Raw genomic sequence first — 15812 nt, 5'->3', positions numbered from 1 at the left:
TGGTGACTCTGGGTAGTCAACAAAACCAACAATTAAAATGTAAAAATCAATAATATATAATTGTATATATAGTACAAAAATAATATAAAATCATTTTAAACAAACACCGGTAATTGCTATAAGTAAAATTCAAATTTAGAAAGGGCTACTAAAGATGTCATAAATGGTGCAACTAACATGCAGACCCTCTGCTTTGGAGGATACCAAAACCTAATGGAAAAAAACTGTTCTGAAGACTTAAAGATTGTGGCTAATGGTAATTTAAGGGGAATGATGTGGTTTCACTCAGAGGATGGAGGTTACAGCAGAAAAGGCTTGCATCCAGGGGTGGGTTCTACTTACTTTTACTACTGGTTCGCAATGGGAGCACGCACATGTGCTCACTTTGCTCACCTGCGCTTCTGCGCATACACAGATCATCAATTATGATGTCTGGGCGGGTGGGCGGAGCCTCCCGTCACTTTTACTACCGGTTCTAAAAAACCAGAAGAACTGGGAGCAACCCACCCCTGGTCCCATCAGATAGAATGCCGTAGTAGACAGGATCCACAACAGGTGTCTCCTGCTGGACCTTATTGATAGGTAGAAATAATTGGAAAGAGGCAGTCCCTCAGATAGCCCCATGCCACAAATTGCTTTAAAAGGCAAAATCAGCATCTTGAATTACACCTGGAAGCAAACCAGCAACAATGCAGCTCACAGAGCAGATGTGTAACATGTTCCTTCTAGGACAGCCAAAACTATCTGGGCTGCTGCATTTTGCACCAGGTGAAACTTCAAAATACTCTTCAAGGGCAGTCCCATGCAGAACACATTGCAGCAGTCCATATAACATAAAAAACTTGGCACCAAATTCAACCACCAACTCTACAGAATGCATTAATCTTTAAATGAGGTCTTGCTGTCTGCAGAATGCTGTCTGGTAGGAAGAATGGAGGTGGATTTCTGTACTGTGGCACTTCTCTTTTTAAATTATTTCGGTTCTGAAATACAGCAGGCCTCAGTTCTGTTGTGTTTCAGATGTCATATTATTATGTTTGCTTTCTCCAGTCATTTAATCTTCTCTTCCCCCTCCTCTTTTTTTAATAGATAGTTTTTAATTCTGAATTTATCCTGCATTTATTTTGATCTTATTGTATATTTTTAAGACTGTTTTAAAGTGCTTCAATATTTTTAAAATACAAATACATTTAATAAAAATGTGCTTAAGCACTATGTAAGAGGTTTAAGTGAGAGCTTTGCATTGGAGAATGTGGGAGATTCATTGAGAATATGATAATATGGTAAAATAAAGATACATTTTTATAAAACATCAACAGATTTTATTTTAAAGCATAGGCAAACTTTGAGTCAACATGTTTACAGAAAAAAAAATGTGGCTTATGGGTATCAGAGCCCCATTTTCCTTTGCAAATGCTTCTCAGAACAGTGGAAGCAAATGCCGCCCCTACAAAAATGCTGAGCTGTGTCCCACTCACATTGTGGCAGGCGTAGGCCCCCTCACCTTCTGTTGGCAGATGAAATGGAAAAAAAAAAGCAGACTCTGACAACATGTATGTCACATTTGTCATCTGATAAATGAACAACCAATAAGAGATTTTATCTTGGAAACCATTGCTAATTCAACATTGGCCTTAGGGGAAGTCAGTCATACCATATTGGATGGATGTGTTACATAACTTACTCTCCAATACCAAAAATGAAAAGATTAGTTCTTGTAGAAAACCAAATGTCAATTAGATTGAAGCAGAACTTTGCTTCCTAATGGGAAACTCTTGTGTCCCAATAATTTGTTTATTAAGGTATGCAATTTCTTAGTGAGATCTGAAGTGAAACAGTCTAGACAGATGTTCTGACATCTAGGCCAAGATGCTTGTGAAAGAGGACAGAAGTAGAGGATAGAGAACAGATCAGATTGATGGAGCAACTGACCCTGATTGGAGCAAAGAAATTAGTTATTTTAGCTGGAAATTTAATAGGAGATTTTGTCCTTGGAGCAACCCAGTTTCATGGATCTCTGTTGAAGAGTCAGCTGGCTTTCATGGTATCAAATTTACTTCCAAACTTTCTGTTATTTGAACTATTTTGTTAGCCTAGATATGATTTTGTAAAAATTGTCCTAAAATCATGATAGGAGTGTCATAAGTAAATGCCTTATTCTATAACAAGAGATATGTATATATGTACAGGATATTAAGAGTTAATTTATTCCTTCTCCTTTAATGTATTCATGTGTAATCACCCCCTTCCTTGACTCCTCCCCTTTGATATAAATAGAGAGAGCATTCACCTCACGTTTGCTTCTCACTGTAAATCTGACAGAATAAGTAGAATGCCTATTATAAATAAACTCTCCTTTAACTGAAGAAATTGCTTCTGAATTCATCATTGAGTCTGATCCTCAAAATATCATAACAAACTGGTAGCAGAGGATGGTTGAACTGACTCAATAAAATCCAACATGCCTAAGAAAGAAAACCTCAAGAATAAAAAAGAAAGACCCAATACCAGGGCAAATGATAAAGAAACAAAAACAGATCAAGAAATGATCGACGAACCAATAAATACAACAATCAAAGAATCTGAAGATAACACCACAGACATCGAAGAAACAGCAGATGAAACCGACAACCAAGAAGAAAACGAAATAAAAGACAAAGACCTCAGATCGGAGATACTGAGGCTAATAAAAAGTAAAAAAGATGACCACAAACTCATCGCGGAACTCCGAGACTTCTTGGAAGAAAACGGAGCAGCGAGAGAAAAAGAAATTGAAAAAGCCAAACCCGAAAATACAAAAATGGTGAGCGAACCTACAACGAAAGAAAAAATAACCAGAAGCAAGACCAGAGGTCCCGCTCAAAATTTTGAAAGGCAGCCATCTTCTCTTCAACCGGCCACAGAAATGAACACAGCTGAACCAATCAGAATGCACCATTCAAAAACTCTGGCGCGAAAAAACACAAAAAATAGCAAAAAATATATTTATTCTTCTGAAGAGTCAGAAACAGATACAGAAGAATCATCCACCGAACAAGAAATCGAAACACCCATGAGAAAAATATTTAAAACATTTGGCACAAGTCTAACAATTTCAAAAGAATCAATAAAAGCCGATAATGCAAAAATACAAAAGAGACGAAGAAATAAACAAACACCTCAAAGCCTGCACGACTCGATCCGGACAACGATGATGACGACGCCTGAACCCAGAGGGCCCTGCGAAATTTCCCCCACACCACAAACGATCCAAAGAACAAAATACCCCAAGCAAGAAAGCTCCAAAGAAAAGAGACGAACCACAGATGCCAGCAGAACACCCAAGATCGAGCCGGAGACCGAATCATCAGAAGGAGAGCACTACGAGGGAGCTACAGCAAAGAGAACCTCTCCCAGCGGCTTCAGCAGAGAAATGACCAACACGCATGCGCAGATGAACACAGAGAACTACAATGAACTTTATGAAGAAGGAGAACCTTTCAAGCTCATCAGCAGAATACCCACACCATTCTGCAATTTTCAACATCTACAAGACCATGGACTACCCACAGTTGTAAGTAGTGGGAATAGTAATATTGGGAATCTACCTAGTGATTTCCCAAAACTTAGAATTGATGGCATCAATTTACAGGAGTGGTGTCAACAAATTCAGATTGTCTTTATGAAAGAAAATTTATTATTTTTTATAACCAATCCTCCCAAAAGACCTTGGACTCTAAAAATAGACTGCCTGCATCACAGAGCATTCTATTTAATAATTTCTAGCATATCACCTGCCATGTACTACAGTATTAAGCATAATCTTACTGTTTCGGAAATAATTCAATGCATGTTTAAATTATTTCATAGTGAAAGTGTAGCAACAACCACTAGAATGTCTAAAGATTTCTTTTCAGCCAAATTAAGATCTGGAACCACCATAAGTGAACATTTAATATCCTTAAACAAAACCAGAGCAGAATTACATCTAAGAGGAGAAATAATATCAGAACAGACAATGAAAAGCGTTATCCTTAACTCATTAGATTCATCATGGGATAACTACATATCACATTTAGACTCAATCAATCTAGGATACTTATCCATAGAAAGTCTGTCAAATAAGTTAATAGCTGAAGATAATTTGAGGAAAAGTAGATACAATGCATACACAGAACACAGACAGGCAAAAAGAGTAGCCTTCCAAGAGAATCACCAAAAAACAATTGAATGTTACAATTGTGGATCCAGAAAACACTCTAAGGGAGATTGCCCCATGTTTCATAGGGAAAGACAAAACCGTGATTATAGGGGTAGATATCAAGACAGGCAATCATCTATTGATAGATACAGATATAGAGACTCCCCAAACTACAGAGAACGCAGAAAGGATAGGGATAATTCAAGGGACAGAAAATCAGGATCATTAAATGGATTAGATAAACATAACGATGTCATCACACAAAAATCAAAAAACAATACTTGGCTCATAGATTCAGGGGCGACTAATCACACAACAAATAACAAGAAAATACTGTCTTCATTCACAAATGATAAATTTATGATAAGAGTAGCCAATCAAGAAAATGTTCAAGTCATAGGGAAAGGAGATGTAAATATACCTGGTTTAGGTAAAGTAGAGGGGGTACTGTTGATACCAGAAATATCACATAACATACTTAGTGCAGTGAAATTAAGCCAAGATTTCAACATAAATATAATCTTCTCTGGGGGAAAAGCAATACTAGAAAAGGATGGGACTAAATTGAATAGTGTAATTATCGAAGGGGGCCTACCCTTCCTTGTAACAGAAGATAAATGGTTGCATAACATCAATACAAACACTGATGACGACATTAACATAGACAGTGAACATAGTAACAACAATGACAATGAAGAACCCAATACACACTGTAACCACAAAGACACACCCACTAATGATACACACAATAACAAAAGGCCCAATATAGGCAAACCAATTCATGATGAATGCGCACACATGTTGCATAGAAAATTGGGACATGCAAGTTTCCCTGTAATACAAAAAATGATTGAACATGCTGATGGCGTCAAAATAAAGGATTGTAAAAACTATTTGGAATGCTCAGTATGTAAATCCTCAAAACTCAGAACAAACCCAAAACCAAAGAGGGCAACAAGGACCTCTAACCAAATTTTTGATCTGGTACATATGGATCTGGTTGGTCCATTAACACCATCCATCACTTACAAAAAAAGATATTTCCTAACTATTGTAGACGACTATAGCCGTTATGGATTTGTTTATACTTTAAAACACAAAGATGAAACTTTCCAAAAATTCAAAGAATTTTACAAACGTGTAGAAACACAACACAATATCAAAATAAAACAAATCATGACAGATAGGGGATCCGAATTCATGTCAAAAGAATTCTCACAATGGTTAAAAGACAAAGGAATGCTACACTTCACGACTAGCCCATTTTCTTCTTTTCAGAATGGTACAGCAGAACGAAAGAACTCGACACTGCAAACCATGATTAGATGTACATTAGAAGATGCTGGTTTAGGAAAACAATTCTGGTCAGAAGCATTACTATATTCAAACTATACCCAAAATAGGACCTGGTCTAGCATCCTAAATAAAACACCATACGAAGTAATGTACAATAGGAAACCAAAAATATCACACATGCACATATTTGGAGTTACAGCAGACGTACACATACCAAAACAATTAAGACGTAAGGGAGATAATGTATCCAGAAGGCTCAGATTCATGGGATACGAAACAGGCACAAAAGGATATAGATTCATTGACAGTAATAACAAATTCATAGTCTCAAGAACAGCAGTGTTTCATGAACAGGCCAACTGGTCTAAGATACATCTTAACGAGATAATCCAAAATACAAAACCCAACATTAAACAACAAGACAGAATAGAAAGAGAGAAACATGAACATAACTCACATGATGACAAAAACAAAACATGGACAGGTAACCATACCAGGATAAAAACAGATTCATTAACCAAAAAGGAAGCAAGGTATCTACACGATAATGAGAGCATTCCAATAAGAACAATAAGGTGTAACAGAAAACAATTACCTAATAAGTATAAGGATTATATAATGTGTGTGAATGACGAAACACCAACACCTAACACATACGAGGAAGTGTTAAAACTTTCCATGGATGAAAGAGAAAAATGGGAATTAGCCATAACAAAAGAAATGAACAGCTTGCGTGAATTAGGTGTATTTACACCAGTCCCTGCCCCTAAGAACAAGACAATTATAGGCACCAGGTGGATATTCAAAATCAAAGATCTAGAAGAGGGTAATAAACTATATAAAGCTAGATTAGCACAAGGTTATGCTCAAAAATATCCTGAGGATTACACTGACACATACTCTCCCACTGTAAGAACTGAAAGTGTTAAGACAGCTTTAGTCATAGCGGCTATACTCAATCTTGATGTCTTTCAATATGATGTGCAGACTGCATACTTACATGCAAAGCTCGACAAAGAGATATATGTAAAGGCACCTCATAGCCAATGTACAAATAGAAATGAGACCTGGTTACTTAACAAAAGCTTGTACGGATTAAAACAATCTGGCAAGCGTTGGTATGAATGTCTAGTCAGCGTGCTTAAAAATATGAATTTCAAAGCCACAACTGCAGACAATTGCTTTTTTGTTAGAAAGGAAGGTGAATCATTAGAATTTGTGTTAATCTATGTGGATGATATTTTGTATATAGGCAAACATAAAGAAAAGAAAGACTTATTTGTATCCAAGCTAAGTGAACATTTCTCTTTAAAGTCGCTAGGAAGGGTAAACAAATACCTTGGAGTTCAAATCAATAAGACAAGAAAGGGATTCAAACTATCCCAGAGAGATAAAATTATAGAACTTCTGGAAAAATGCAATTTAAGAGATGCCAAGCCTTGCGATACTCCTATGCAGACTGATTTTCTAAGGAATATGGATGAATCTTCACCTGAGTTCAAGAACAATACATTGTATAGATCAATTATTGGTTCTCTCTTGTATATATCTAATTGGACCAGGCCTGATATAGCTCTGCCACTTAATTTATTATCTAGACATGTAAGTAAGCCACTTATGTATCATTGGGAAGCAGTTAAACGAATACTAAGATATCTAAAACACAGCATAGATTTCTGCCTACTCTTAGAACCCAATAATATTAAAGAACCTATTATCACCAGTTACGCTGATGCAGACTGGGCAGGTGATATCAAATGTAGAAAGAGCACCTCAGGTTATGTATTATTTTTAAATGATTGCCCAATATTCTGGTACACTGGGAAGCAAGATTTAGTAGCGACTTCCACAACAGAGGCAGAATACGTCTGTTTATCTAAAGCCTCAAATAATTTAGTGTGGTTTAATGATTTATTATCTGATATTTGGAAAAATCCAATACTACCATTTGTCATACATGAAGATAATAAGGCAGCTATAGAAATATCAAGATCTGATGCCATTGGTCAAAGGTCCAGACATATAGATATCAAATTTAAACATGTGAGACAATTATCTCAGGATGGATTCATTAAAGCAATCCACTGCGAAACCTCAGAACAAATAGCTGATATATTAACTAAACCTTTACCTTCTAAACAACACAAATATTTGACATCAAAATTACAAGTACTATATAGTTCTGAATCCGAATGCAATCATTGTCATATGTCGAATCGGCATTTAGAGGGGGATTTGTCATAAGTAAATGCCTTATTCTATAACAAGAGATATGTATATGTGTACAGGATATTAAGAGTTAATTTATTCCTTCTCCTTTAATGTATTCATGTGTAATCACCCCCTTCCTTGACTCCTCCCCTTTGATATAAATAGAGAGAGCATTCACCTCACGTTTGCTTCTCACTGTAAATCTGACAGAATAAGTAGAATGCCTATTATAAATAAACTCTCCTTTAACTGAAGAAATTGCTTCTGAATTCATCATTGAGTCTGATCCTCAAAATATCATAACAAGGAGATAATAGACACATGTGCAACCATATCTCTTAGAGATGGACATGCTAAGTCTAAGGCATCTGCAATGATCAATGGCTGTATCTTCAAAACAGGATAATTGGGGATGTTTGAAGTGGGTCCTGGAAGAGTTATTTCCAGACCATCTCCAGAAATGAAAGAAAATATGTCTGCCTAATGTTTTTGTTCAAAGAGAAGAACCAATGCTTGTTAAGTACATTAGAAAAGTAACTTTGAGGATATTTTCACACACAAATTATAAAGTGGATTTAAAGTTACATTAGACAAAATATTCATTCACATTATAAATCAATTTTCTTGTATGTGACATAAATTAGAGGGAAGACTTAGGGGAAATTTAGGTCTCATCCATGAAAATGCCTTCAGTGCTCCTCTTTCAGAATGCAGTTTCTCCATTTTCTGTTGCAGGAAGCCGATTTATCTTATTAGAGGGGAATCAACTGGATGCCAGTGACTGGTTAAATCCTGCCCAGGTGGTTCTTTTCTCTCAGCAAAATTCTAGTGGGCCGTGGGCCTTGGATATGTGCGCCCGACGACTTCTCGACCCTTGTGAACATGAGTGTGATCCTGAAACTGGTAGGTGGGCGCAGTGTGGTGATTGACATGTATCTGGGGGATTGTCAAGTTCCCAAAACTATCAAAAACTGTGGTGGAAAAATGACCTTCACATTTCCTTTGTTTCTGTACGGTGATAACAAAAAGTCATATGAAGTTCCCTTATCTTGAATCCAATTTTTCTTCTACCTAGCAGACTATTTTTTGATGGATTATGTTACACTCTCTGATTTAGGCTGATGATCTTTCCTATGAACTATTACAAGAAATACTTGCACTCAAATTTTATATATGTTCTGTTAGGAGGAGAACCTGAAAATATAAGAGTTTTTAAATATTTATTTATTATTTATTTATTGGTTCGATTTATATGCTGCCCTTCTCCAGAGACTCAGGGTGGCTTACAATGTGTTACGCAATAGCCTTCATACTTTTTGTATATACCTGCTTAGTAGGGCTTTCGGCTCCCCCTAAGCGGTGTTCTTTTTTATACAAAGTCATCTTATTGCCCCCACAATCCGAGTCCTCATTTTACCTACCTCGAAAGGATGGAAGGCTGAGTCAACCTTGAGCCTGGTGAGATTTGAACTTGCAGTAATTGCAGGCAGCTGGTGCTAGATTCTACCATTCAACAGGCCATTCAACAGGCACAATTATGAATTTCCAGGTGCTACCTCCTAAATCTAGAGATGGTGTATCTCAGGAGATTGGTCCAGTCTTCTCTCTTCTGCACATGCTCACAGGAGGCATGTTTGTTCCCCTTTGATGTGATGTGACTCATTTGCCCATTGTGTCTGCATTTCACTTATTCACAACCATCTGCCATAGCAGCTGCCAACTTTAGCAGGCCTCTGAGGGGGATGGTTTCAAACCCTCCTCGGGCTTATTTCTAAACTCATAGATTTTTGCCAGCATTCTGTAAAAATGGTTATGCCTTCCAAAAAAGAAAAAAAAATGGACAAAATAAGTATTTCTGTTGTATCTTTTGTTCTTTTTGGCTATAATCTGACTAAATAGCTATGTAGCTAGTATTTAAAGCATACAACTGTGGAGTCCTCCCCCTCCTCCTCCTCCTCCTCCTCCTCCTCCTCCTCCTCCTCCTCCTCCTCCTCCTCCTCCTCCTCCTCCTCCTCCTCCTCCTCCTCCTCCTCCTCCTCCTCCTCCTCTTCTTCTTCTTCTTCTTCTTCTTCTTCTTCTTCTTCTTCTTCTTCTTCTTCTTCTTCTTCTTCTTCTTCTTCTTCTTCTTCCTCTTCCTCTTCCTCTTCTTCTTCTATAATATATAATATAATTCAAAAGACAGAACTTACTTCCAACTAATTCAGTTGCAGCCTTAATGTAGGCTTTCAGAAATATCATCTAGGGAGAGAAGTAAAGAAGTGCATTCAGTGGAATTATCACATGTCAGTAAGCCTTAAAGCACAAATTAACTTATGATTGCAATTGCAGATTTTTTGGCATCATAATAATATATGGCAGGGAAACTCAAACTACTTCATTGCTTGAGATGCAGGATAAAATGGGACCTCTCCCTGCTGCCTGTTTCAAGTCACTTATGGAGCTAGAGTTGTCACTGAATCTTATTTTAATGCTAGCAATGTCTAACTTTAATTCCATCACCTGGGAGAAGCAGTCTGGTTGGGTGTTCAAGTGACCAATCATACTGCCAATATCTCAATCTACTGTTACCATTTGCAGCTTTGATATCTGAGTAAAAATAATCATCTCCAAATGGACACACAGAAATATAGAACTCTGTTTGTTCTAGTGGTTAAGGCACCAGGCTAGAAACCAGGAGACTGTGAGTTCTAGTACAACTTTAGGCATAAAAACTATCTAGGTGACCTTGGGCCAATCACTCTTTCTCAGCCCAGAGAACTTACTCTACAGGGTGATTATTGGGGGTAAAAATAGGAGGAGGAAGAATTGTTATGTATGTTTGCTACTTTAAATTATTCATAAAAATAACAAAGGCAGGATATATGTATGTATATAAAATGGAAATCCTGAGTAGGGATCATATATGTGTGTGTATCTTTTTGCAATTAAAATGGAAATCGTGAGTAGGGATCACACACACACACACACACACACACACACACACACACACACAAGTCTGGCCAAGTAGAGAATGAAACAATCATCAGAATAGGGATTCACTTCTGAATAAGTGGCTGGTTTGAATGGGACAGTGGGAGAGCTCCACTCTTGTGGCCTTTCCACTGAGTAAGCATCTTTCTTTTCTCTGCTTTGCACCTGTTGGCAATTTCATTCTAGCAATACGAAAGGAGAACAATTTCTTTCTGTCAACTTTCCTTTTATAGTTTTATCCTCTTTTGTTATGCTCTCCTCTCACAGTGTGATGCACTGTGACCTTTTATGTATTTCCTCAAAAGTGCGCCCTACTACATTCAGTGATTACAGCTTTATTCCTTTCTAAACTAATGTAATTCCTTTAGGATGAAAAGCTTGGTAAAGCTGGGTTTTCAAACAGGAATGCCTGAGAACTGATCTGGAAAAAGTCCCTGAAAGGCCCAGTAGGGTTCCAAATAATTATTGTGTTTTAATTTATAAAGCAGTGACCTGGGTGGCATAAAGGAAGGAAAGGGAATAAAATAAAATAAAAAGTATAACAATGTAAAAAGTTATTGCAAAAGTTATTGATATCTGATTTCTTTCATTTAGTAGAAAATGTCTCCCAACTGATACATTGGATGACTTTTTTATTATTATGACTGTGTTACTGGATACGTGTATGTTGCTGCTTGCAAGATGCCTAGAGTCATAATGACTGAATCAGTAAAAACATTCATATTTAAAAAAATTAATTGCAGGTTCCAAATAAACAAATCAATATTTTCAGATTCATCAATAAATAAGGGAATGTGAGATTGTGACACAGATATTGTGTGAAACTGGAATCAGTCATATTTGCTTGCTTGTTTGTTTGTGTAGGGTAAGAGATCAGAGGCCGGTCACAGAACAGGCATCAAGTATTACGCTAAAAATGTCCAGGCTCCTTTGCTTGTTGATCCTTTGATTCTTTGCCTTTTTTTTTTTTTTTTGCCATTTTATATCTTGTTCCTAGCTGTATAATACACTGCATGTGATAAGGTGGCAAGAATGGTATGCAGGAAGCTTGTAGAAAAGCATTGTGGTCTTGCGCTTTTTATCTCCAATTTGATTCCTAGTAATTCCTAGCATGGCATTTTTCTTTTTCCACTCCTGCTGCCAGTAAAACTCATTCCCTTTTCAGAGTTGTTACGTAACTCATTTATTATTCTCTTGTTTTTGTTCTTTTACTTCAAGGTGAGTGTCTTTGCTATGAAGGTTACATGAAGGATCCAGTGCACAAACACCTTTGCATCCGGAACGAATGGGGCACAAACCAAGGGTAGGTGATTTTCATAGCTCTGCCAGATTGTTGCTTAGCCTGAAGTGAAGGCGATAGCACCTCAAGCAGCTCAGCCATCAAGCAAGACAGCTTGGAAAAGTTAGAGAGATGCAATAAAAGCCAAGTGATGCCTGTAACGAAGTATTCACAATGTCCTAGACTTCAGTTTACCTTGTAGGGAGAGAGCTGTTGAAGTTAGAGGATGGCTGATGTTAAACAAAGATGCAACTAATAAAGTTTCAGGGCTTTGAAAGTAATAAACATTTTATTTCATGAAGAATAGCTCAAGGCTTCATATCTGCTATGACCAACATAGAGCAGGTACAGTTGGGCTCATTCAACCAGATGCATGGTGGATAAACTAAGGTGAAGAAATTCTCTGTAACTTCAATTATCAAGGTTGCTGGTGGTCAGTAGGTCTGTGGACTTCAAGTCAAATGTTGACTGTTTCATTTAAAACCCTAAACTGCATGGCACTGGCGGCCCTTTATTAAAATTGAATGTGCCTGGTCCAGTAATTTAGTGAGAGAGTTTTATTTATTTATTTATTTATTTCAAGTCGCTTTTGGTACCAGGTGATTATGACTACCTGGCTTTTTGAGGGGAGAGGGTGTTTTTCTTTCTGTGTTTATTTTGCCAGTTGGATATTGGTCTGGATTTGTTATTATGTTCTTGTTTTCTTTTTGTTAGAGTTTGTATATCATCATATGTCCATTGGCACTAGGATAGGTTATAGGTACAGTAAAAGAAATAGAGAGCCAGTTTGGTGTGGTAGTGAAGGCACCAGGGTAGAAAATAGGAATCTCTTAAGTGCTAATTTTGTCTTAGGTAAAAGCCAGTGGGTGATCTTGAGCCAGTCCTTCTCTCTCAGCCTTAAGAAGGAGGCAATACAAACCACTTGTGAAAATCCTTGCCAAGAAAATTGCAGGGCCTTGTCCAGGAAGCCACCAAGAGTCAAACCTGACACAAAGGGATAAAAAAGAAGAAAAAATACATACGTACAAGAGCTGCTTAGAGATGCCTCAAACCGTAAAATGGGCAGCATATAAATTTAATAAATAAATAAAATGGAAAAGAAAGGTCTACTGTGTCAACAAGAAAAGGCTGGCAGTGTTTTTCCATAGTGTGTGGCATCTCCTCTATTCAGTTGATGGGAGAGGGAAACAGAGATTATGAGAAGATTCACGTGAGCCATATTGATTGTTCTTTGCAATGTTAGATAAATTTGCCTCATCTCAGTCTCCATTGTTGGGCTGGATCACAGTGAGCAACTGCTTGTTCTGTTCAAGTGGATTCTTCTCAGCCAGAATGTGACTGAACAGAATCCATCATGGAACATGGTTAATACTTCCTTCAGGATGGGATGTATTCCTTTTTGCTTCAAGGAAACATTTACAAGAACTCTGTTTGAAAAAGCTCTACCTTGATCTAAGAAGATTATTAAGTCACACTAAACTATTCCTTTCTTGGTTTAAGTAATTTAGAAGATCCAGATTCATTTGATTAAACTGACTATCTGGATTCATTGTCATTTGTTTGGGACTTGGAACTGGGGATCTTCCTTAATCATCTATGCCTATATAGGAAAAGTGCACCTTGCTAGTTTCCTTGAGTGTCTTGGCAGATTTTCATAAAATCAATTATGATATTTTTCTGGATTATTTTCTGATATTGCCCTAAGGAACACTAATTAGTTCTGGACATCCTACCTTATTGGAGCCAATGCGTCAGTGGTAACCTTTTCTGAGCTGGTTGGACTTAGTGACAGTTATTCTCTCTTTATTCCATCTTGACTGCAGTGGTGAACTTTATGGGGGTCTTACCTTGAAAGGTGTTTTGAAATTGTAAAAGACTGGGACTTGGCCCCTAATGTATGCAAGACATAGCACTTGTGTGCTTCCTAGGGATAATTTAAGTGTTTTAATGTTGTCTCTTTCATTGTGAACTTGCTAAAATTTTAAATTAAAAGAAGAGAACATTTGGACAATGTTCCTGTGCTGGGAGCTCTGTTACAGAGGGAAATATGTCCGCCCCCCCCTCCAATGTGTAGGAAAAAGGAAAGTAGACCTTTATTTCTAGCCTTTTAATTGATTTTTTAAGTTTACTCATTGTTGCAATTTAAAACATTGTATTTTCATTTCCTATATTGTGATTTTGAGCATAAATGGGTGATTTAATTCTTACTAATGAATACATTGGAATGGGCATCTGCTTGTCTTTGCATTACATTCTTGCATGTAGCCCTGATCACTGGAAACAAAGGACTGTAATGGTAGAGTATGATTGCTTGAGGTAAAAGGAAAGGATAGTCACAAAATTTACCATTATGTCCATGTATTCTAGAAACTCAACTTGATATAAGATTACAGAACTCAATTTCATTAAACCCCAACACAAGTTGATAGAGCTTCATTTCTTTTTTACAATTTGTCCTGTTTATAGACTTACTGTGAAATCAGACTTCGGAGTGCAGTGATTTCACCTTCCCTATATTTAATAGTTGACCTGAAAGGCAAGTCTGGGCTTGGTAGTCAAGTCTTAAAATTTATGTTGTTTGGTGACAGAATTTCAAAGAATTATTAATCTCTCTATGGTTGTATCCTTTGATTATAGGAGATTATAGAAGAAAATATGTATTTATTTTATTACCTGTGCTTATTTCACTCATGGTATATTTCTATATTTGAGAGCAAAAAATACTAAAAAGGAGAGAGACCACACTTCCCCCTAGTGCTTACTAATGGAAAATAAAGCTTGCAGAAGCAATTATGAATCCTAGAGTTGCCAGATCTTTGAGCAAACATTTGCCTTTAAACATTTCAACGCAGAAATCTTTGTGTGTAGCACAGATTTATATAATATCTGTCTGTCTGTCTGTCTGTCTATCTATCTATCATCTATCTAATCTCAAAACAGTTATAATATGTGTCTTTAATATATCCTGTCCTTTATGACAACTTCTTCCTCTTGATAAATCTGTCTCATCAATAGGAGGATGCAGGTGAGTAGGTATTTTATTCTCCAGTAAAGGCATGGGCGGGGGGGGGGGGTCTTAGTTCAGTATGCCAGCATTATTTTTGGCCTGTACAAGGAAGCAATACTAGTTCAATAAGGGTTACCAGAGATAACAACATATCTTTTTTACCATGATCAAAGGAACCAATGTTATATTCGTTCCTTTTAATTTTAACAATCTTGATTACAGTATTAGTCCCTTCAAATAAAAACCCAAATTTTGATTTCTTTTCATTTGTTCTTTGTCTCTTGTCACAAAATTCTTCAAGCTTTAGCAAGTCTCTTTGCTAAATTCAGTATAGGAAAATAATCCAGATCACTCTCTTTGTTTCGTATTTGTTTTTTAGTTTTTGAGATATTAGCCATTTTTTTGTATGTTCGGTATCTTTTTCAATATCATTCTTACAATCTGTTGTATTTAAATCTACTTTCAGATCAGTCTCAATCTTTTCAGATAAAACTTTTCTTCATTCATAACATCTTTGAAACATAATCTATCTATCAAGGTAGACACCCTTAAAATTAACTCCTGGATCCATTGTTCAAAAATATTCTTCTATTGAAGTAGGCGACCTACTGCACCACCAGGGCTCCAACAATGTTAGAGCCCTGGTGGCACAGCAGCCTAAAGCACTGTTATTAACATCAGCTGCCTGCAATTACTGCAAGTTCAAATCTCACCAAGATCAAGGTTGACTCAGCCTTCCATCCTTTCTAAGGTAGGTAAAATGAGGACCCAGACTGTGGGGGCAATAAGCTGACTTTGTATAAATATACAAAAGTATGAAGGCTATTGCTCAACGCATTGTAAACCTCCCTGAGTTTCCAGAGAAGGGC

The 15812-nt window shown here is 36.9% G+C and overlaps 1 protein-coding gene across 1 annotated transcript in view; it reads left to right on the top strand.

Moving 5' to 3' along the window:
- Positions 1-15812, top strand: part of ASTN1 (astrotactin 1) — a 220058-nt gene that overhangs the window by 113303 nt on the left and 90943 nt on the right. The window contains 2 exon segments of the mRNA XM_070939234.1: positions 8423-8590; positions 11876-11960. Coding sequence (XP_070795335.1) covers positions 8423-8590; positions 11876-11960 — 253 coding nt within the window.

The sequence above is a fragment of the Pituophis catenifer genome, unplaced genomic scaffold (genome assembly GCF_029215685.1).
Source record: "Pituophis catenifer annectens isolate HBS135680 unplaced genomic scaffold, rPitCat1.0.hap2 SCAF_3, whole genome shotgun sequence".
NCBI lineage: Eukaryota > Metazoa > Chordata > Lepidosauria > Squamata > Colubridae > Pituophis > Pituophis catenifer.
The sequence above is the reverse complement of the archived record's forward strand: the minus strand, read 5'-3'. Positions and strand labels throughout refer to the sequence as shown.